At 39.8% G+C, this 21,820-nt stretch overlaps 2 protein-coding genes across 10 annotated transcripts in view; both read right to left on the minus strand.

Moving 5' to 3' along the window:
• Window positions 1-9,365, minus strand: part of ATE1 (arginyltransferase 1) — an 88,030-nt gene extending 78,665 nt beyond the window's left edge. For 6 of the 9 annotated variants that reach the window (XM_076339152.1, XM_076339150.1, XM_076339153.1 and 3 more), the window contains exons 1-5: window positions 8,895-9,067; window positions 7,685-7,748; window positions 7,265-7,327; window positions 6,437-6,540; window positions 5,336-5,608 (exon numbers count right to left, since the gene is read on the minus strand). In XM_076339152.1, coding sequence (XP_076195267.1) covers window positions 5,336-5,608; window positions 6,437-6,540; window positions 7,265-7,327; window positions 7,685-7,748; window positions 8,895-8,997 — 607 coding nt within the window. In that variant the 5' untranslated portion in view covers window positions 8,998-9,067. Of the gene's footprint in view, window positions 1-5,335; window positions 5,609-6,436; window positions 6,541-7,264; window positions 7,328-7,684; window positions 7,749-8,894; window positions 9,068-9,287 lie in introns of those variants that run through there. The other 3 variants (XM_076339157.1, XM_076339156.1, XM_076339159.1) reach the window with 1 other exon arrangement.
• An 856-nt stretch (window positions 9,366-10,221) lies between these two features.
• Window positions 10,222-21,002, minus strand: NSMCE4A (NSE4A component of SMC5/6 complex). The gene is made up of 11 exons (XM_076338137.1): window positions 20,642-21,002; window positions 19,265-19,345; window positions 18,540-18,670; window positions 17,325-17,470; window positions 15,250-15,349; window positions 13,775-13,865; window positions 13,192-13,286; window positions 12,360-12,408; window positions 11,554-11,645; window positions 10,879-10,970; window positions 10,222-10,316 (listed from the first exon to the last, which is right to left on the minus strand). The coding sequence occupies exons 1-10, from the start codon at window positions 20,925-20,927 to the stop codon at window positions 10,887-10,889; spliced, it is 1,155 nt and encodes a 384-aa protein (XP_076194252.1). The 5' UTR covers window positions 20,928-21,002; the 3' UTR covers window positions 10,222-10,316; window positions 10,879-10,886.
• Between the last annotated feature and the right edge of the window lie 818 nt (window positions 21,003-21,820).

Here is a 21,820-nt window from a genome sequence, read left to right on the forward strand (position 1 = left end):
TCATCCACCAGTACCCCCAAGTCCTTCTCGGCAGGGCTGCTCTGTATTGAACCCCCAGCCTGTATTGATACCAGGGGTTGCCCCGACCCAGGTGCAGGACCTTGCACTTGGCCTTGTTAAACCTCATGAGGTTCACACAGGCCCACTTCTCCAGCTTGTCCAGGTCCCTCTGGATGCCATCCCATCCCTCCGCCATGTCAGCTGCACCACTCAGGTTGGTGTCATCTGCAAACTTGCTGAGGGTGCACTTGATCCCACTGTCTATGTCATTGATGAAGATATTAAACAGTACCGGTCCCAATCTTCACCTAAAATTACATTCAGATTGTCTATTTTTACTAATCGATTCACTTTTATCAATTTACCCCCATCTTTAACAGATCAACTGTTCATAACGTTCTATTTGTGAAATGCTATTTACTTAAAAGAGAAGTCAAACCTAGGAAACAAACAGATCAGCATGGAAAATAGTAATTAGTACTACAAGAACTTAGTTTTAAAGGAATATAAATCCAAAGACATGCACAAATAAAAATGTAGAGTGGTCCAAATTCCTCAACAAAGGGACTAGATTAATTTCATAGTTAGGACAGTAATGTAAGATAAAAAGTCAAGATATAAGAATGCCAGTACTAGAAAAATTAATACCAACCAAATGCACTGAAAGGATGGTTACCCAACAAATAATCTACTTACAAGTAGCAATTTCCCTAGACGGTATTATTTTCATTGATACTGATTGTAAATCCATAAATTCAAATCTATAAAAATTACAAAAAGCAAGAAACATCTTCCTAACACTCTCAGTGCTGCATTTCATCTTTCCTTAAGTTTTGTACATCATTGTTGGCTATTCCATGTAGCACACACAAGTAACTGAACACCATACCTCACCTCAGAAGCTGTGTAAGAGCTATATGCTGGAAAAAGCGGTGGGAGAGGTAATCAATTTTCAAGGAATACCTGTGTCAGCCTGGCAGCTGCTGTTGCCGAGTTCCATAGAGAGGGAAAGTTGCACTCAGTACTTTATCAGCAGCCAGCTAATGGAATACAAAGTAACTCTAATTCTCCATTTTTTAATTACCTTTTTTTTTTTTTTTTTTTAAGGCAGCGGTAGATGAATTGGAGGCCAAAAAAAGAGTCGTAATATTAAAAAATTCAAAAGAAGAGGAAGAGTGGAAAAAACTGATGAAGAAATCTTTTATGCCATTAGCATTCTCCTGAAATCCATGTATTTGCAAAAGACACACTGGCAACTTTTGAAAGACTTACGTTTTCAAATGGGAAAGTACCCTGAACAGTGAGGTGCTTTCATTTGAAGCATTAGGAAGAAGACACATTTCCAACTCCATTAATATTTACAAGCAATAAAGAAGAATCCAAACCCATACTTAACTACAGCTTATCCCATTTTACTCGCTTGGAGGCCTGGAAATTACATGGAAATTGTTTTTCCAGAACTCCTATGAAAATGTAGTTAGAGCTTTCTTTCCTCCTCTTTCTTCTTACTAGTAACTTATTAGCCAAAAGTGACATCTTTCTTGTCCTCTACCAGCTTCAAACCTTCCCATGGACAATGGGTACAGTGATATACTTCTTCAGACTGGAAATGGTGAGAGCACTGATATTTTAAAAGCTCACTGATGTGTTTAAGAGTCACTTCACCTGCAAAGAATGGCACCCCTCAGAGCCGCTGCCTGCATCTTTCTTTACCAATAGATACATCATAGAAATTGGCAAAATACTTTATATTGGGATCAATTTTCAAGCATCAGTAAGGCTGTAAACAGTTCCTTCTAATGTGCATACCATACTGAATTTAGAGAGTTTATAAGTGCGCTCCTGGGGCAAGTTAGCAGCAAGCTCTTCATGGCTCACCCAGAAAAGTCTCAGCCTGGTTGTGTCATGCAGACTCCATGACAGCTGAAATGTTGAGAGCATCTCAGGGACTTGGAAGAGGAGCTAATACCACTTTGGCACTCTTCAGACACCCTACAGTTGCACTAGCAGATTTTATGATCAAGTGTTCTCACCTCTCAGCTCAGGTTTTTGAGTATTTGTTTCATCCATACAGCTAAAATTATTCACCAGAAAAGGACAAATATTTATGAGGAAGTTACAGACATTACGTGACCTGTCCATGAGCAAACAAGTCAGAGAAAGAGTTTATTTAAAATACTCATGATACATTTGAAGAATGTTTGAGTACTTCATCTGTATCGGGATCTGTTTCATGTCTTGTATCTTCTATAAGCTGTAAGTTACCAAGAAAAACTTCTTAAAACAATGAATGTGCATAGAGACATAAGCAAGCCTTCTTTTCTATCTGAAACTGTGCAGAAACAGACCGTTATTCCTATAGGACAATGACCTGTTTTGTTTATAAAGGAATAAAAATGCAATTAAACAATCTTATTGTGGAATAAGTCTACATTTTCCAAGATGAAAACTAAACATCTTTCTATCTGGAAAATTTTAAACTGAATTTGACCTGTGACACCACCTACCCTTAAAAAAAGATTAAGGACCAATTAAATAAGCTTTCTGATGCATTTATTATTCACATTTATTTCATTTAAAACCTCCAGAAAGAAAGAAGCACACTAATGCATATTTCTCCTCTATAAAAGTAAACCCCCGTTTTCTGAAATAGAATACAAACAACGTTTCAGGCTTTCTTTATCTGCATTTCCAGTGTTTCAAGTTTTACCCAATGTTACTCTTAACATAACTGAAGAGCATACCTCACCTTTTTCAAAACAATGGCAGGTTTACACTAATAATTTACCCAAGACTGCCATCTGCTGTCAATATCCACTCAGTTTGCTTCCAAAATGAAGTTTACATAACCCAAAGTTTGTCATCAATTATTATAAAAACAAGAGGGTTTTGAAAATTTGCACAACAAATAAAAATTATATAAACTATAAACTATATAAAGGCTATAAAAGTTTTGACTGCATTTTATAAAATCAAAATATTAAATACAGTCTTAAAAACTCTGGAATAGTTTTCAGGAACGTGTAGCAGTACTGCTTCTGTGCAGCACTACTGGTTTTCTGATCAAGCATTTCTGAAAACTTTACTTCTTGTTTAGATGCAAAATTGCTTGTTAAGCTGGTGAAAACCTGATCCAAATGGAATGAGTGTTCATTAAGGAAAAAACAGTATTTTACTTAAAATTAGCCACCCTATAGAAGGTGACAAAAATCTTTATGAAGGAAAAAGTACTTTGAAGTTCTCATAAATACTGGCACAACAATAATAGGTGAGTGAAATTAGGAATTAGTATGACATCCCAACACATGCAGAAATTCTGAAGTATCCAGTCTCCAACTAGGATTTTAACTAACATTACTGGCGATGTATTGGCTAACTGCAATTCAGAAAATACCCTTTATTTTTCTGAACAGGCCACTGTAGAGGCTATGCAAAACTGGAAACATGATCTGTAAGACAAGGCTGCCTCACCTGCAACCTTTGGGCCACAAAGAGCTTGTCAGCAATTCTACCTTCTTTTCCAGTGCAGGCTATTGGTCAAATGAATTATTCTGGCAATAATCCATTCACCCCTTACCATCTTCCTTCCAGAAATCACCCATGTCCCACAAGAACCCAGCCAGGACACAAGAGAAGCTGTAGGAGAGGCAACCCGCAGCACTCTGTGGGCAGGTCCTGGTAGCAGTACTTCCCAGCATTTCTTTTTCCCTCAGGGACCCTCAAGGACTCCTCTGCATGATCACACCATGCAGGGGATCACCCACCAGCATATGGTCTTCCCTGTCACAAGCAGCTATATGAGAAGCTTAACACCACTGCAAGCAGATGCAGACTCCAGGCTCTTGTGCCACAGCAAGGGGTACAATAACAGCTATCACACAAAAAGGATTACAGTCAGATGACTGACAATGAGGTTATCCTTTTTTAGGGTAAAGGTTTCATGTTCGAATTCAGCCCAAAGGCAGCATTTCAGAAATCCTTACAATGACGGTACAAAAGCTTGACTGGGATAACTTCCATATTGAAAAAAGTGACCATACTATTAAATTTGTATTATACTAAAAATTATTAATATTATTATATTAAAAACGCCACCAATATTCCACGTACTTTCACACAAAACTGTAGAAATTAATACGCATTTACCTTCAGTTTTTGGCAGAGGAGAGCCGTAGCATTGTATAAATGCATCAGAAGTAAAATGAGGGAGATTACCTTACTTGTACATACTTACTGCACTTCCTTACAAAACTGTAATATTAAGTTCACAGCAAGAAAAAAAAAAAGGAAAAATAACTACAGTTTTTCATAATTTCACATCCTCTAGTGACATTGTTTTTCTAATCTAAAGTTAGCCAAAATTTAAAACAAGGCAAGCTCCCAAACAGATAAAAAAGCTCAACTAGAAAATGTCATTCTTTATAGGGGACCAGAAGAATCTGTACCTTTTTTTTTTTTTTTTTTTTTTAAAAATCAGCAGAAAGCTATACAATTTTCTTTAAGCCTACAAAATAACAACACAACAACATACTGAACGTATTTCCAATGCCAGTTAGATCTGTGGCAAATAGTCTGTGAAAGCATAAAAAAATATAGTCTTAAACAAGTTATTCACAGGGTGTAAACAACACAATTTGTATTACAACAAGATGACCTGCAGAAACAAAGAAATGTAAAAACAATATCTAGGGTGTTTTTCCTCGGGTCTTAAACTGGTTTCCCACTGCTGCACAAGAGACAAGGTTAAGCCTTAACCTAACTCAGTAACTAGCACTCCTGCAGCACCAGCCAGAGCTGTATCCAGCTCTTAGTCTTGCACAACCAGGAAGTCCAACTCAGGGAGTTGGACTCAATGATCCTTATGGCTCCCTTTCAACTTGAGATATTCTATGATTCTATGAACCATACCTCAAGGTACATAAAGCCTGAGTCACCACATCATATAGAAGAAAGGGAAAGCTGGATGTACATCTTATTCTGCACGCAAAAGTATCCCAAACTGGAAACTGGTCCCAATGTCTGATGAGATTCAATCACCTTGACCTATCTGACTGCAATCTAAATAGCTTACAGAAAACTATCAGCTGTAGATACATATTCTCAATAACTAAACCAAAAAAAAAAAAGAATATAATGAAAATCAATGCAACTTTAAGGAAAAACTAAGAAAACAAGTAACACGCAGCACCTCTCAATTTATACACTATAATTCCATAAATTGGTAAGAGTATAGGGAATAAAAAGAAACAGTTTACTAGGCAAGATAAAAAGGAGGACTTCAACAACATGCAAAATCATGACAGTATATTTCAATTACTACCAGAAATCTGACTACCTGGTTTAGGTGGTGCATGAACAATTTTAGCTGGACGTGATGGTTCTCCAGGGACTGGTGTGTCTTTATCCGCACATATCTGAAGAGAACCTGATTCCACCTTCTGCACATTCACCTCTTCTTTTGTTACTCCTGTGTCCTTATCTTCATTCTCCACCCTCTCTGTGTGATCCACACTCAAGGGAGTCAGTTCAGACTGACTGACATGAGATCCACTTTTGTATGCAAAATCGCATGCAGCCACATCCTCTATATGGGAATCCATAGGCTCTTCTGTAAATAATTAAAAACTGCATGAGTGAATTTCTCTCTGTATAACCGCAGCTCACACTTTGCACAATTAACATTAACATTAATTCATTTCCAATTTTACAACTGTTTTCCAACAGATAAAGTGACTGTTTGCAATAGTCTGAAAATGGAAAACTTCCTTTATGACCCCGATTACTAGCACCGACTCATTTATGAGAACAGTTTTATTTTCTCCACTAAAATGGGGCAGTCAACTAATCTCATGCCATAACTTCAAACAAACAACAACAAAAAAAAAAATCCAAAAAACTTAACACACACACACACACACACACACGAGGCAAATCATAATGATTCAGAACCAACACAACAAGTTCCACCACAACTGAGAATAGCTGGTTCTGGTGTTGGATAAATGAGGTGTGACTGTTCGATCACCTGGAAGAAAAACTCTCCTTTCCCTGCTTGCTCTTCCTTTTCTCTGCCACCCAGTCCTGCTTAGTCCTCTCCAGATTATCACTTCTATGACAGAGGTAAAAACAGGGTCTAATGCTCTACGGCACCCAGCTAGAAAGTAAGCACATACCCAGAGATGACCAGATAAGCTGGTCTATGCAAAAGGTAAGGAAACATATTCTTCAATAGAGCAAGTCAGCTGCACAAGCTGGTCTCGGGGCTACATAGTCCTCTTGACTCAAAACACACTGTAAAGACACAACCTACCCAGACCTTTATAAAGGGGTCTATATAGAAAAATCAAAGCATATTAGCCATTCGATCACTCTAAGCAGGTACTTGATCCTCCTTTCAAACACCAGTATTGGTTTTCAAACACTAAGAATCTCTTACCTTCACTCACTACTTTCGAAACATCTCCTTTGGAAATAAATTTCAACATCTTCTTCAGAACTTTCTTGTGAGATTTGGAGGTCTGAAAACTCAAAGCCTGGCACCTTAAAAAGAAAAAATTATGACCGTTTCCTTTGTGAAAGATTATTTAAAAAAAAAAATGTTAAGGAACCACTTTAAAAAATTACACTATATATGTATTTTCTAAATATTTCTTAAGTTTCCCTATATTAAGTGGTCAAATATTTTATCACCACTTTTGAGTTAATAAAATTATGTTGCCTTGTATTGCATAATATCATTCTTTATGACATGTTTTGTGTGTATATCACTATAATCACTAAAATATGCCAAGGTGACCTCAAGCACTGCGTAAAAAGCTTTCCTAGTAGGCTAATACACTAGAATTTTTCACTTATCCATCTTACAGATACAGCATTGACACTAACTACTAATGCCGGAAAAGCATATCTAGAATTATTCATACCTATTCAACAGACAGCCTCTCTTATTTGGGCTACTAAAGCAGTGTTTGTGGGATACAGACATACTGGTTCACCTGCAACCAGTGAGCAATCATAGGACTCTTGCTTTGGATTGCAACCCAAAAGCAAAAGGCAAGGGTACAGACTTCGCAGGTTGCTTACAGGAAAACATCACTGAGCCGCTGATGTGCCTGTGCACAAACCCAACAACATATATTTAGTATTCAAAGTATCATTAAAAGTAGATATTTCAAGTATTCTGTATTTAAAGCAGTAAACACAAATGGTTGAACATATTTGAAGCAGTCAAATCACTTACAGTAGTATATTTTGAGCTTCTTACCTTATTGTATATTGAGGACAACATGTTTGATTCATGATAGGTTTGTAGACATATTTTCCACTTCTAGAAATAATAATAAATATGTATTGATTTTGTTGCTTATACTACAAAATAAATGGAAGACCAACCTTTTTTGTTAATATAAAAATATTACATGACAAGTAACAAAAGTCAAGATGCAAGTTCTTCAGCTTTTTGCTGCTATACTGCTATCCTTCCAAAATAACTGAATATTTTCCTGTTCAACAGTGTCATGTTACAGTGTCATGTTACAAAAAGTTGCAGAGCATTGGACAAATAGTTCTATTTCAATTACTTATGGAAACTAGTTAACTGTTTCCACAGACCTAAATTTTAAATCTGGATTCTAAATTGTATCTAAACTGACAACACGGCTTTGTATTTTCTTTTTAAATTTACCTTCGCCATCCTCTGTCTATGAGGTCCTGGTAATCTTGAACTGTCATTGAATGGGCCCACATACCTGAAATAAATAATACAGTAACACACTTGACTGACCACAGTTATGCTTTAAAATACAACAAGTTCTACAGAAGTATTACTGTAAATCTGAGTAGCCAACGATGACTTTCAAACAGATGTCTTTCAAGGATTTGGCATACTCATAAATCTCGTAAATTACTGATTTCAACACCCACATTAAGTGTAAAAAAGTGGGATGCAATCAACTATATTGCTCTGATCGTACAAGTTAAAAGTTTACCTCTCCACCTGCTATCTTTCCCAGAGATACACCAACAAAATAACATAAAATTGTTCCTTAATTTTGTTAAAATCAGTCGGAAACACAGGGCCAGAACTCTTCTGAGAGGGGCTGAAGCTGACACAGACCATTCCAGGGACCCCCTCAGAGAGCAACAGCCCAGGTGGCTACCAAGCTGAGCAGAGCTCAGGGACTGTCACCTCTTCACCAGGCAAAAGAATATAATCCGCTTCCCATTGAGCTGGCCTAAGCAAAACTTGTCTAGCCACAGCTTTAGAGCCATCGAGCCTTGCCGGGCAGACGCTCTTATCTACCAGTTAATCCAGACTGTCGCTGGAGGGTCAGGCAGGGCAGTTGCACCTGAGAAGTAGAACTGTACCAAGAGAACACTTAGGGCGAGATCCTAACTACATTCTTAGTTAGGGTGCGTATGTTATGACAGTAATAATTAAAACATTTCATTCTTTACAAAGCTTTCCCGTTATTTTTGACGGTGTGCCCCTAGAGTGGAGAAGTACTCCTATAAAACCAGACCATAGGGCAAGGTTTCCCAGTGAGCCCATGGCCTCCGGCGGCCCCGGCCCCACACCGACCCCGTCTCGCTTCGCAGGCTGCCCCGAGAAGCCCGCGCTGCCCGCCCCCCGGCAAGCCCACAGTAAGGGCTTTCGGGCACTTTCCGGAGGGAGGGGCAGCTGCCCGCTCCCGGCAGGACAGACGCGGGAGGGGCGGAGGCTGTTGCCAAACCGCCGCCTTTACCCGCCGCTCGCAGGCCTCCCTCAGCTCCACCGGCACCAGCTAGGCGCAGCCCCGTAGCCTCCAGCAGCCCCCTTCTCCGGCAGCACCGGCGCGGCGCGGCCCGGCCCGCTCACGGCTCCCCTCACAGCCCGCCCTGCCTCTGGGCCGCACCATGCGAGAGGTTGCCGGTCTCGTTCTTGCAGTAGCCGCAGCGGTAGCCATCCTCTCCGCCGAAGTACTCGACGATGCTCGGAGAGCTGCCGGCCGCCTCCATCTCCCGCGCCGCCCGGCTCAGGACAGCACCCTACCCGTCGCCCTACACCGCACCCCGGGGCGACCGGAAACAGCCGCCGCCGCCATCTTTGCTGTGGGCAGGGCACGGGCAGCGCCCACAGGAAACGGCGGCCCCGCCGTGTTTACCGCGGGCAGCTGCGGCGGCTTCCCCGCACGCCCCGGCAAGCTCCCCCATCTTTAGTGAGGGCGGCCGCGCTACCCCGCCCCCGGGCGCGGCTCCCACCACAGGAGCCCGGGCAGCCCCGTCCCGTCCCACCTCCTCCCGCTTACCGGCGGAGACCTTCCCCCGCTCCGAGGCGCAGTAGCCGCAGCGGTAGCCCTCCTTCCAGCCCTTGTACTCCACCACGGCGGCAGGCATGGCGCCCGGCGGCCCCGCTCGCCGCTGCGTCCCTGCCCGGCAGCGCCCCGCCCGGCCGCGGCCCCGCCGGGACGAAGCGGGGTGGAGGTTGCCGCCTTCAGCGGCGCAGGCTGTGGCCCGGCCAGGCCGGACAAGGCCTCGCCCCGTTTGCTGGATTTGCATTAACACGTAGCTCTCGGTTTCGTCGTAGAGGACCAAAGATGATCACGCTATGTTTTCGCATACCCTCATGGCCTGACCACGTTTGATCACCCCCGAGAAAGATGCTCTAACACTGGTGCTAGTAGCAGGACAGCAGATCACTGCCTGATCAGAAACCCTGCCTAATGATAAAAGGAAGGAAGAAAGCCTAAGAACTCCAGAGACAGCGGTCCTCCGAAGAGCATTTTCTAGAGATAGAGCTAGACTTTATTTATTTTGAAGAAAATAATGTCATGGCCTAATATAGCTGTCCTGCCTAAGTTACAAAGCCAAATACACGTGATGGACTTACGAAAAAAGAAAAGGAAGGAGGAATTTTTATCTGTAATTGAGACCAAATTTCCAAACTCAAACCTTGATTTCCAGAAGAGTAAGAACAGAAAGACAATATCAATTTCTCCTGCAGCACCCAAGATCATCTAGATAACCACCTCTGCTGTGATAATCTTGTTAACCATGTAAATTCCACTTGCAGGCTGTTATTGGGGAGACAAGGGATGAAAGAAGGGGGATAGCATTTCCTTTTTATGAAAGCTTCTAAGTGTCAGTAAACTTTATACGAAGTAGTAAGCTAAGCCATAATAAATAGAAAGTATATGGTAATAACCCTGTGACAGGTATAAACAAGACATCTTATATAAAGTGTCGAGACGTTCCAATAAAAATAAATTTAATTTTACAATATATACATATAAAATCTTTTCTGAAGGAAACATTTTAAAATATTTTCTTTAAGGCACCTAGAGGGAAAGAAAAAAAGAGAAGACAATAAGACAATATGCCTTAAAATTTGGAACTTGCCAAACAACTGTGACAATAAAAGAATTCAGTCCTATCGTTTAAAGGATTTTAGAGGGAACCAGGCTGTCTTCTCTTCCTGCCTCCCTAAGTCCTTCTTCAGACTACTCTATTAACAACATCAGCTGTCAGTAGGTTAAAAAAAAAAAAGTACAAAAACTAAGCTATGATTCTTCACAGCATTGCATTCCAAGTACAAGAATAAAGTTCCAAAAATTAACTCAAGTATATCTCTTAACTGACCATCAAATGTAAAAATACAGGGTTTTTTCAGTTAATTACTGCATAGAAGACTAGATTACATTTTGCTCCATGAAGATATCAAGAATATAGAAATGTTCCAGATGTTATACAGTTACCCTGCTTATAGTTTTTCTACATTTATAAGTCACAGATAGTTTCCCTGCAGTTCTTCCACATGCATAAGGAACTCATGCACTGTATCCTTATTTAGTTTGATTTATTAAAAAAAAAAAAAACAAAAAAAACCAAAACCAAACTTACTTGAAGAATTAAGTGATTTCCATTTCATCTTCATTTCTATGACAAGGAGGGCTAATCATGGGTTCTGTTATTTCATATGTTTCTACAATCTCCTGGTTAGAGATGACAAGAGTACGTAAGTTACAAGAGCTGAACTATTTCAATTTAATTGCAGTTACCATCAGGTAAGTAATAAAGTTTCTCACACTAAAGCACTATTTCAAATTACTAAGTTTCTTCTGCACATTCTGAGTGAGGGACAAAGGAGAAGAGTTGTATGTACTAAAAACTACTTTTTGTCTAAGATTTATTACAACCAGCAAACAGCGAGGAAATTGTATGGAGAACTTCGCCTCTAGAAGCAAGTATCATATATAAGGGAAGAAACAGACTCCATACTTATCCAGTCCTCAAATAAAACAGTAAAGGCAAGTCACCGCGCAACTTAAAAGCACTTAAACTGACCAGGCTTCAAGGATCAAAGATGAAATTGTTATCGCAATTCTCAGTTTTCTTGCAGTTAAAAGCATTCATTAGATTTGTGATTGTTCTGGAATCCATAAAATTAAATGTAGTGGTAATATATACAGGAACATCTATCCTCATCAGAGTACATAACAGCACAGCTCTCGGATGCATTCTTACACTTAAGAAAAAAAAAAATGAATCAAAAGTATCAAGTGCTATCTATTATACCTTCCATTCTTGATGGTTCAGAGATATGACAACCTGGTTCCGTGCTCCAGCACTACGGTCATCCTCTCTTCCCTCATTGTCTTTTGAAGGCTCTGTTCAAAATACAGTATTTTCATATTCTTTACACGTGTAACGTCAGTTTCCTCCAGGAACACAAAAGCTTCACCAAAAGCAAATCAATTATACATGCTCCACTAGGCTAGTGTCTATCAATAGCCTGCACCATATGCTTCTTAAGAAATTTCTTTAGTCTTGCCTCCTAAAAATCTAGAAACTAACATTTTTCAGAGTCCCAGAAGGACCTAAGTATTTAATCCTTTACGAAATCCCACCAAAGTCTTAATCCCATCGATATCCCGTGGGAATGAAAGCCAAAGACCTCGTACATAGGATGGCATTTCCTTTTCAACTGTTTTGAAGTTGCAGCACTTCCCAACTCAGATAGGCAAAGGAGACTTCTTGCACACAAAAATATCTTTTCTCAGCAAAGCGTAATAATGTTCATATACTTATTACTGAAAACATCACTTAAAAGGAAAGGCAATAACCTTTTACTTGTATTAATAGAATTAATTTGTATAGATCAGCATAATGGCCTTTTTCTATATTATGTTATTTAAGAAGACTCAATCCTTTCAGTTCCTCTCATAAATCTCTTCATGCCTTCAATTACAATTCACTGCATATCCCCAAATCTCTACTCTTGCAGCTAAAAATATACCTAAAACTTTGTGAACACATAAGATGTAGCTACTTTTCACTGTTGTAACAAAAAACAATTATAGGCTTTTAAAGCTAGATTTTACCTATTATTGGCAATTTATCGTCATCCAGCTTTAATCTTGCAAAACCATCCTAAAAGACAGTAGGATTTAAAGTTTCAGAAATTAGAACTTTCTAATTAGGATAATGCACTGAGATGTCATATTTTTAATTAATATATTACATAATCATAAACAGGTACATATATTGATAAAGAATCTTAATTGGCATACCAAATAAGAAAAATTATTTAAATATAGCACTTATTCATAAAGAATGCAGCTGATATTGGACAGTTGATAACTGCTGGATTATAGAAAATTTGATTTATTAAAAAACATTACTATTCATTAAATATATTTGAGTTAACCCTTCATAATCACAGCACTATTCACTATAAACCTGAACTTAGTCAAAATATATTTGTAAGTTTTTCCCTTTTCCCAAACTCGTTTTATTTATTAGACAAAGTATAGTTTGAAGTGCAAATCTACAGATTTGAAGAGAACATAAAACACTGCACTGACATACTTTCTACAACCTCAGTAACTCTTCTATACTCTATGACTGCTCTTCTATGATCTAAAGTAATGTGAGCTAGAATCCCTTTTCAAAAAGTGTATTGACAGCAAAAATTTCACTATTGTTTTGTTGGTAAATTGACTGTAGTAGAAAAATCTAGTAAAAAAAATTAGTCAACTCTGTTTTCTTTTTTATTCAATTACCAAAATATCATAGACTGTTTGTAGAAACAAATTAGGATTCCTAATATTTAAATCCTAATCTGTCAATATTAAAGCCATAAAAACAACAAATCAATATTTCTAGAGAATTCCAATATCTAAAATAAGATTTGAAGAACATGTCATGCCTTACCCTTATAATGAAGGACACATGAAAGATGTTTTCCACAGTGCGTGCAAAAGAGTTTGGATCAATCACAAGATCAAAGAAGGAAATAGGTGTATCAGCTAGAGAGGTAAAAATGGGCTTGTTAAAAAAAAAAAACAAAAAAACCCCACACCCAGGTAGTATACACAGAGCTAATATATGTAAACACAAGTCAGTACTCCTTTTAAAAGCTAACTGAATGTTTATGTCAATTCAGTTACAATGCCGAATTCCCAGTTGCCTGCAGAAAGAAACAAAGTTTCTAGAGAATATTATTTTCTTCCATCTTTTGCCGCACGCATACACATACGCAGTGACTATTTGATTGCCTTCTACAACATGGCACGCTCTAATAAGAGGGAGAGGGTAGGATTCAAATTTACTTTGCAATCAAACAGCAACTGATTAGTGTTCATAAAAAATAGTATATATTCTTCAACATTAAGATTTCTATTTGCAAACTCCACCTAATTTTGTTTCTATAGTTTAACCACTCTTAACTGTGGAAGATTAAGTGTATTCATTTCCTCACATTAATGCTTTAAAAGCTTAATCGAATCATACTTACGATCATTTTTAAAATGAGTTTGCAATAATCCCAAGATCCTCTCTACTTCTTTTTCTGTAGCTTCCTGATGAGACTCCTCCATTTTTTTTAACTGGAATAAAGAAACATAGTTTCACCTCAAATAACCACCGTTGTAAGACAAGAATATGAAAAGGGCCTTTTATGAACACATACTATAAATTCTTCTCTCTACGCCACACATGCAGTTACAGACACACTTATGCAAACATGAGACAACTTACAAAGTGCTTTAGGAATTAATTCCCATTTTACAGTATCAAACTGAAAGGTCACAGTTTGTCTGTTTTGAGCCTATTTACAGGTCTCCTCTTGGGTTACTCCTAGTGGTACACAGTCTGTGAGTTTACTGAAGAAGTTTTATAGGCATAGAAGGGCAGTTCATTAAGATCTTTAACTCTTTTTCAGAAAAGGCACCTAAGTTTACGTGTAAGAAACGTCATGGCACGAAGTCTGACATGGTCAAAGGAGACAATTATTGTGATTTTACAGATTTGTTCATTATCTGTAAAGCAGGGTACTCCAAATCGTCCTTCAAGTACTGCCATCAGCAGGGTACCAAATTCACTTTTCAAGTACAGCCTTCAGTAACTGTTTGCTGTTCCTGTTAATCACCGCTTTCCCTTTGACTACCTTGCAATAAAGCAAGCTACAGAAACTTTCACACATAACTATGTATCTAACACAGATTAACATCAGTGATCGTCAGTGTTTACCTAAGCAAATTACAAAGAGCAGTCACTCACTTCCAGAAGCAACTCTCTCAAACCCTCCAGCTCCTCTTCTTCCCAGTACAAACTGTATCAGAATAATTTCTATCACTATTTGGATTATTATGAAGTAGGCTGTATTTAAAAAGACATGCTCAACATTTTGCCTCTATGTACTGGCATTATCAGCCAGAGGTTCCCCATAGCAACATGGTTTATTTTTTCAAAGTTTCAAATGTAAGCCTCTCTAAGTATTCTCAGACTTTTGCCTTTCTGCCAGAGTAAGACTGAAAGAATAGGGAAACAGAAAGCAGGGAAAACAGTGGTTAAGTGAGCTAATTAGGTTGCTGCTGTTAACCGCATTTCTGTGCAAATGCCACACACTGTTAGACACTTTTTAAATAAAAGTTGAAAACACGCTAATGTAAAGATGGGTTTTTTTGTAATGTTCTTTTTTTGTTTCCTTTCAAAGCAAGGAGCATCAGAGCAAATAAGATAATTTGAACTTGAAAAATCAGTCTGTAAATCCTATTTCTGAACTTGAAATCAGTCTGTAAATCCTATTTCCTTCCACTCAGTGAAATACTGCAGTCCACACAAAACAAATCAAGAAGCCTAATAATGAAGTCTGAATCCTTTAGTACTACACAGTTCGTAACTACAAAACCCAAAACAACTTGAACAGAAAGATTTAAAAGTCACTTGTAATAACTAACAAATCGTTAATAAAGATAACACTTCACAAACCTGAGCAGGCATTGCCCGTTTTTCTTCTCTTCCTGTAGCCTTTTTCTGCCTCTCAATCCGTTGCCTTGGTACAGGAGGATCAGACTTGAAAGATCCCAACCTAACCGAAATAAAAATAACATATATATGGAAATATGTTTTACATTGTATGTTAAGAAACCTATATACTGAGCAGTTGATCTCCTGATAAAAGTGCAAAGTAATGACTGATATCTAAAAATAAAGCCTCATCACATTTAGAGATTTCTGTAAACAGCCATCCCCAAAAGTTGCTCCCAACGTATGTCAGCAGCCTCATACCAGAATTATCAACAGATGTATAAAATTTTATGCAATTATTCCAACTTTTTTTTCAAAACTGAAAACTTTAAATCTACTTTTCTTAAAACTAGTTAAGAAATGAAACAGAATATATCCTCCAATATCTCCATTTTAATTTATTACAAACTTTTCTGCCTGAAAACTCTCTCCATACAATATTTCTCTCTTTTTCATTTATTGTTTAGTTTCTGTAAGTTCAGGTTTGCAGTAAGCTGGTTTTTTTTTAAAAAAAAAAAGCCACAAATTTTTAAAATATAGTCAATCAATAGAACATTCAGTACACTAAGAAAAGATCCAAAGTTTCTCATTAAACAATGTGAGTGTAATATACGTGCTAGATTTAGGCACTTTCTTGAAGTGCTTACCTCTCTCCATTGACTATATAAGGAACTTAGGCTCCTAACTTTGGTTGCCTTGAACCTCCACCAAGTTAGATGCCTAAAGGAGAGAGTGTGAATTGAGACTCAATTCAAGTTAGTTCAGCAGGTACCCAAAAATTCTGCAGCACATATTTTTCCCTATTTTGGGTGAGTTGCGACTGCTCAATTTCAGAAGTCACGGACTGACCATGAAAAAAATAACTCAGGCCTCAGATAAGAATAGATGGAGTCAGAAATAAGTAGTTCTTTTCCTAAACTGAGATCTACATTTTATTTTTAAAAATTAACACTTCGCAGCTATTCATACATCCTCCATCAAAAGGAGCCCATCATTACTTAAGATGTCAAAATGCAACTAATGAGAAAAAAAAGTCTTTCTTGCAGTCAGTTTTGTCTTAAGACCATAAAAATGATTGGAAAATGTACTTCTCGTTTAGAGCTTACAGCTTGAAAGTGCAAATGTAAGTTTGAAATATCTCAATTAGCTATCCAACATTAAATATCAGATATTGTATGATCAAATTATTATATTCAGCAACTTTCTTACAATTATAGTGATACTTATTGGGGGGTGGAACAAGTGTAAAAGTATAAACAACTGAATAATATTCTATCAGCTCTACTGTTGATAATTTAATTGGACTAGATCCTGTTATTGTAGGCTGACTTTATGAGAGATTTAAATTGGAGCATTGTCTAAAGCCAGGTGACTAAGGGTCATTTGAAAGCAGCTAAAAAGGCTCCTACTAAATGGGTTGCCTACGCATAAGGAGAGATGACACTGATTCTGCATAAGGCCACTTGCCAGTAATCAGGTGATTTCTTCTGAAGGCAGAGCCAGAAAACAAGATTCTAAAAGACAACCCATTAACACAGATGTACAAGAAGAACTGTTGGTCTCTTCACGATAATACAATCATCAGGTAGAAGATATAGACCCCGACGGACTGATCTTCCATAACTGTCTGGGAAAGGGCAGGGGGGGACAGGGAAAGGTTCCTCTATTCATGATTCCGGCTGCAGCTTGTACAGGGAGAGAAAGATGAGGGAAGAGTCACCTTTTAAAGGAAAGAGGATCACTTCTACTGGCTTTGGTCTGAAACAGGTACATCAAGAATACCTTGCTATCTCTACTAGATACAAGTGATACTATTTTGTAGCCAAGCCAAATCAACATCAAAGAGAGAAATATTATGAAACGTTTTGGAGACAAGAAGTTCACTGTACCATAAAAACAGAGACCACACAGAAGTTCTTGTTGACACTCTGTGACCCGAGAATAAACTCTATTCAAGCCCAGGGCATTAAAGATAAGAATCAATTAAAGCCATTAGCTTGTGCTGCATTATATGCTATTTCCTTAAATAAACTTACATATAGTGAAAAGAAGGTGCTCTTCTGAAGTACTTTTCTGTTTCTTCTCCCAGTTTATGCCAGGCATTACTAGGTAAATAGCCACCTGAAATGCCCTCAGAATCACTACCATTTTCTTCTATGCGATTTATACCCATGAAGGTTAGCTACAAAAGAAAAAAAACTGCAATGAAAATTCACTTAGAGAAAGATCCGTAATGGTGAAATACCATATTATGGTGTTTGTCATGCAGTGATATTAAATATTAACCTAGCAGAAGAACTTAGACTTTCCTGAAGATACTGTGAAAACAGAAAAACACTCACATACAGACTTCTTGTGGTCAGCAAGCATCAGCAAGCAATGAAAAGAAGAGCTATAGGTAAACAGAACTGTCTATATTCCAATAGAATTTCAGTGATGTTTGAAGTAGCAAAGCATTACTTAAACTGCACTACAAAGCTAAGACGTCTCCCAGTTTCTGAACACCACACAATCCCAGGAAGCCTAGCTCCTCAAATACCATAAAACAACTTATTTGGCCCAACCCTGCATCCACCAATCCAGACTTCGCCAGGAAAAACTTCAGTAAAACAACTGAACTTGATGTTTTTTTATATTGCAGAGCTCTAGACTTGACCAAAGACTCAGACTCCTTATTAATATACTGTAACATAAGAGAAAATTTTCAGGGAGGAAAAAAAAATAAGTCTAATTCAAAGCTATTCTGAACTGACTCTTCCACCCAGTCACAGTACAAAGAGACAAACATGTCAAGTCTAAAAGCATGCAAGTAATCCAAAGTCCCATTTCATGTCAGTAACACAGGGCCTTGAGAACTCCATCCAAAAACATATGAAGCAGTGTACAGAAAAAAGAAAATACTAAGCTACTGGGAAACTACAAAACAGTGGGTATAAAAGAAGTGCGCAAGACTACCCTAAGAGCACAAACTGACTGAAGCGTGATAAAGTAGCAGCAAAGCAACAATGGGGAGGGATGTCTGCATTTTAAGTTAGATTTTCCCCTATGCATATTGGAAATGCTTAATACATAGTTCAAAACAATTAACAACACTAACCTGAAAGTTAATCAAAGAAAATTCATAAGAGCGTTAAATTCCATCAGAACTGTCATGCACTGACTGACAATCTGAGGCTTTTTTTTTATGATTCTGTAAAAAATAGGGCAAACCTCTAGCAAAATTATTGGCAAATTCAGAGTCTGGAACTTACCAAGTCTTCTGCAAATGCTAGTGAATCAAATGCTGTCATCTCAGAGTGCAACTCATTGGCCTTCTCCTTCCCTAGATTTGATGCTAAGACAAGAAATTGGGCATCCAGCGCAGCCTCTCGTGCACAGGAAACTGTTACAGAAAAGGTTTTATGTTAATAATATGAAATTGTCAAAAATATAATAATAAAATTTAGCATGCAGACTATCCTGGGTATAGAGCTTTGTAAATCATTTTGTTGCAATGACCTCTAACACAATTACTTACATAATCCTTATAATAATATTTGCATTAAAAAAAAGAGAGAGAGAAAAGGAGAGGATGACACTGACAAAGGCAAGCATGGAAAAATAACACATTATCTTAAAGAATAAAATGCATTTTTCATTGACACGTTTTCCATCTCTCCAAGTGAAATGAACCCCTCTACATTAATATCTTTTTATATGTACTACTTACATATATTGTTCTACAGAGTCAAGATAAAGCAAGGAGTATTTCTAAGCGCAAATAAACACTAATGATATTTATTTTCTCATATCAACTTATTCAAACAATTCCTCTTCAACTCAACATACCTATTTCAAGCTATACTTTAATAATTCTGATAAAGTACTTGGACCTCAACTTCATTCTCTTGCCCTTTTTTGTTTAAGGCATCATTGCCTCACACTTCGCCAACTGTCAGGCAAACACCTCTAATAAGGACCACAGAATTTGTTTTACCTCCACTAAACAGTTTATTGGCTTCTTCCAAAGCTTCTGTCAGTCTGTTGCTTTTTGAACTCAGCATATCCTCACGATTTTCTGGGGGGGAAGGGACACAAATGAAATCCTAAATTACTTAAATATAGAAGCATCAAGAAATACATACTTACACCTTAATCAAAACTGGCTGGTTCATAGCCCAACATACACAAAAAAATACAGAATATAGTTATAGTACATTAATTGCAAGATTATGTAGCTCCATTTTTACTAATGTTTATGCATTAACTCAGTTTGAAGCAGTAATTTTCCATTTACTTCAAGGGAATAAGATTTACATGGTTGAATTTATGTTAGCAGATCCCAGATTCCTCTTGGTTCCAGTAAAATACCTATATCTGTGTCAAAGCACCTACCAGATACCATAGTTTTCTCTATGTTATTCATCTTACCCATAAGTTATTAAGGATTTTCATGAAAGAAATAAACAAACCCCCCAAAAATGCATGCTTGGTGATTTCCGAAGATCACCATGTCAAACACCGTTACTTATACGTAATGGTATACATATGATTTAACAAGGCCTTCAGATGGTCAATTCTGAACAGCTACTCACAGCACTGCTTTTAAGGATGTACATCATACTCAATGCACTGACATACCACTCTTGTTTTTCTGCATAAACACAGACTGGGTCATCCATAAACTGCATTGTATTCTCTTGTAAAACAACCCTACAAATCTAGCAAGTATGCAGAAAACAACCAACACCACATGATGCTAAATTTGGCAGTGCTTACTCAAACAACCATTGTTGTGCTTTCACGAGAAAAAACAGCACACCTCAAACATACACGGGAGAAGTACTGACACACCTATCTAGAGAGATGCTAAAAATCCCATAGCACTTTCTGGAAAGCCTAAGAATAACTTTCTGGTCCAGGCAGATACTGGTACCTGCAGTTTCCAAGTAAAGCTCAAACACCATGAATGCAAAATTAAAGGTTTTCAGTATATCTCCAGGTCTAAAGCTGATAGTTCCCCTGCATCGATGCAGTCACACACGTTACATGCAGGTAAATCTCTCATAGCCTTGCTATCCCTGGGCATGCAAATGCTTCCTGGGAGACAGATTTCGATCTAACTACAGGCCCAAAATTTCAGCAGGCCAAGGAACTTGGAGTTCCCACGAAAGCTTAAGAGTTCCTCAAACAATAACGACAGGCTACCAGCCTGGCACTGAAACGACTGCCCCGGCACCCACTCGCAGCCCCCAGACCGACAAAGAGGCATCTCCGCCGGAGGAAAGGCGCGCCCGCCCCGGGGCCGGGCGCAGGCCGGCGGCCCCCACCGCGGGCTGGGCCGCTCCTGAGGGGAGCCGCACCCCGGGCTTACGCTGCACGCTGTAGATGAGCTCCCGGTACTGGTTCCGGATCATCCTCCTGCTGCGCTCATCGCCGGCGCCCTCGGCGCTCTCCGGCCGCCCGGGCTGCTCGCCCGCCGCCTCCGGCTCCTCTCTCTCCTCCCCGGAGGCCGGCGGGCGCAGGCGGCTCGAGAGCCGTTGTTGCTCGTGCTGGGGCACGGCGCCGTTGCGCGAGGTGGACGGCAGCGAGAGGTGGCCGCGGTCCGCGCCCGAGCTCTGCGAGGAGGAGAAATCGCCGCTTCCACTCGACTCCGACATCGCTGGTCGGCGCCCGGGGCCTCCACGAGCCGCTGCGGAAGAGGCGCGGGAGGCCGCCGCCCCGGGACGCCGCCGCCCGGGCAGCGCAGCCCCGCGGAAGGCGCCGAGGGCGCGGAGACACCGTTACCGGTCGCGACGGCGGCCCGAGAGGGCCAAACCCGCGGGGCGGGGGCGGGGCGGAGGCGGGGCCAAGGCCGCCACATCCCGCTCGGCAGCGGGCGCTGTCGCCGCCGCCGCCCCGCGAGGTCGCTGCGGGGCGGGAGACGAGCAAAGCACCGCCGTGCATAAGCGGGCGGGAGGCCGAAAGCTCCCTGCTGCGCGGCGGCAGCCTGCTCGTGCGGGCGCGGTCGCTCCCTCAGGGCGCCCGCCGGCGGGAGGCGGCGCGGGGGTCGGCGGCCCCTCTCTGAGGTAACAGCGGCCTCGTAACGGGGCGGGAATGCAGCACCCGGACCGGCCGCCGCTCGCAGCCCCCCAGGCGGTGTCGAGCCTCGCAGGTAGTTGTCCTTGGCTCGTTCCAAAATAAATTGTGCCTAAGTAAGTCATTTCGAATCGGTCCCCGAAAGTCGGCCGCTGAGGTCCGCTCACGCACGTGAGCACGAGGCGTGACTTTTTACCTCTTGGATTGAGCAGGTTTTCTGCTTTTATCTGCTCTTAAAAAGTTGAGCGGAAAAGTCCTAGAACTTTCACCTTTATTAAGGGGTGGAAATGTCATGATGAACCTGGTGGTAACAAATCTTTCATCTACTTTTAAGCCTCTCTAACATCTGAGGAGCAGAAGAGGTGGAAATTAGAGACTTGACTGAGCGTCTCTAATGCCTGTGTTTCCATATAATATGTATAGATTAATCACTAAGAAGGGATCTGTGCTCTGGCAAATAAAGTAAAAGTAACAA

Source organism: Aptenodytes patagonicus, chromosome 5, assembly GCF_965638725.1.
Source record: "Aptenodytes patagonicus chromosome 5, bAptPat1.pri.cur, whole genome shotgun sequence".
Lineage (NCBI taxonomy): Eukaryota > Metazoa > Chordata > Aves > Sphenisciformes > Spheniscidae > Aptenodytes > Aptenodytes patagonicus.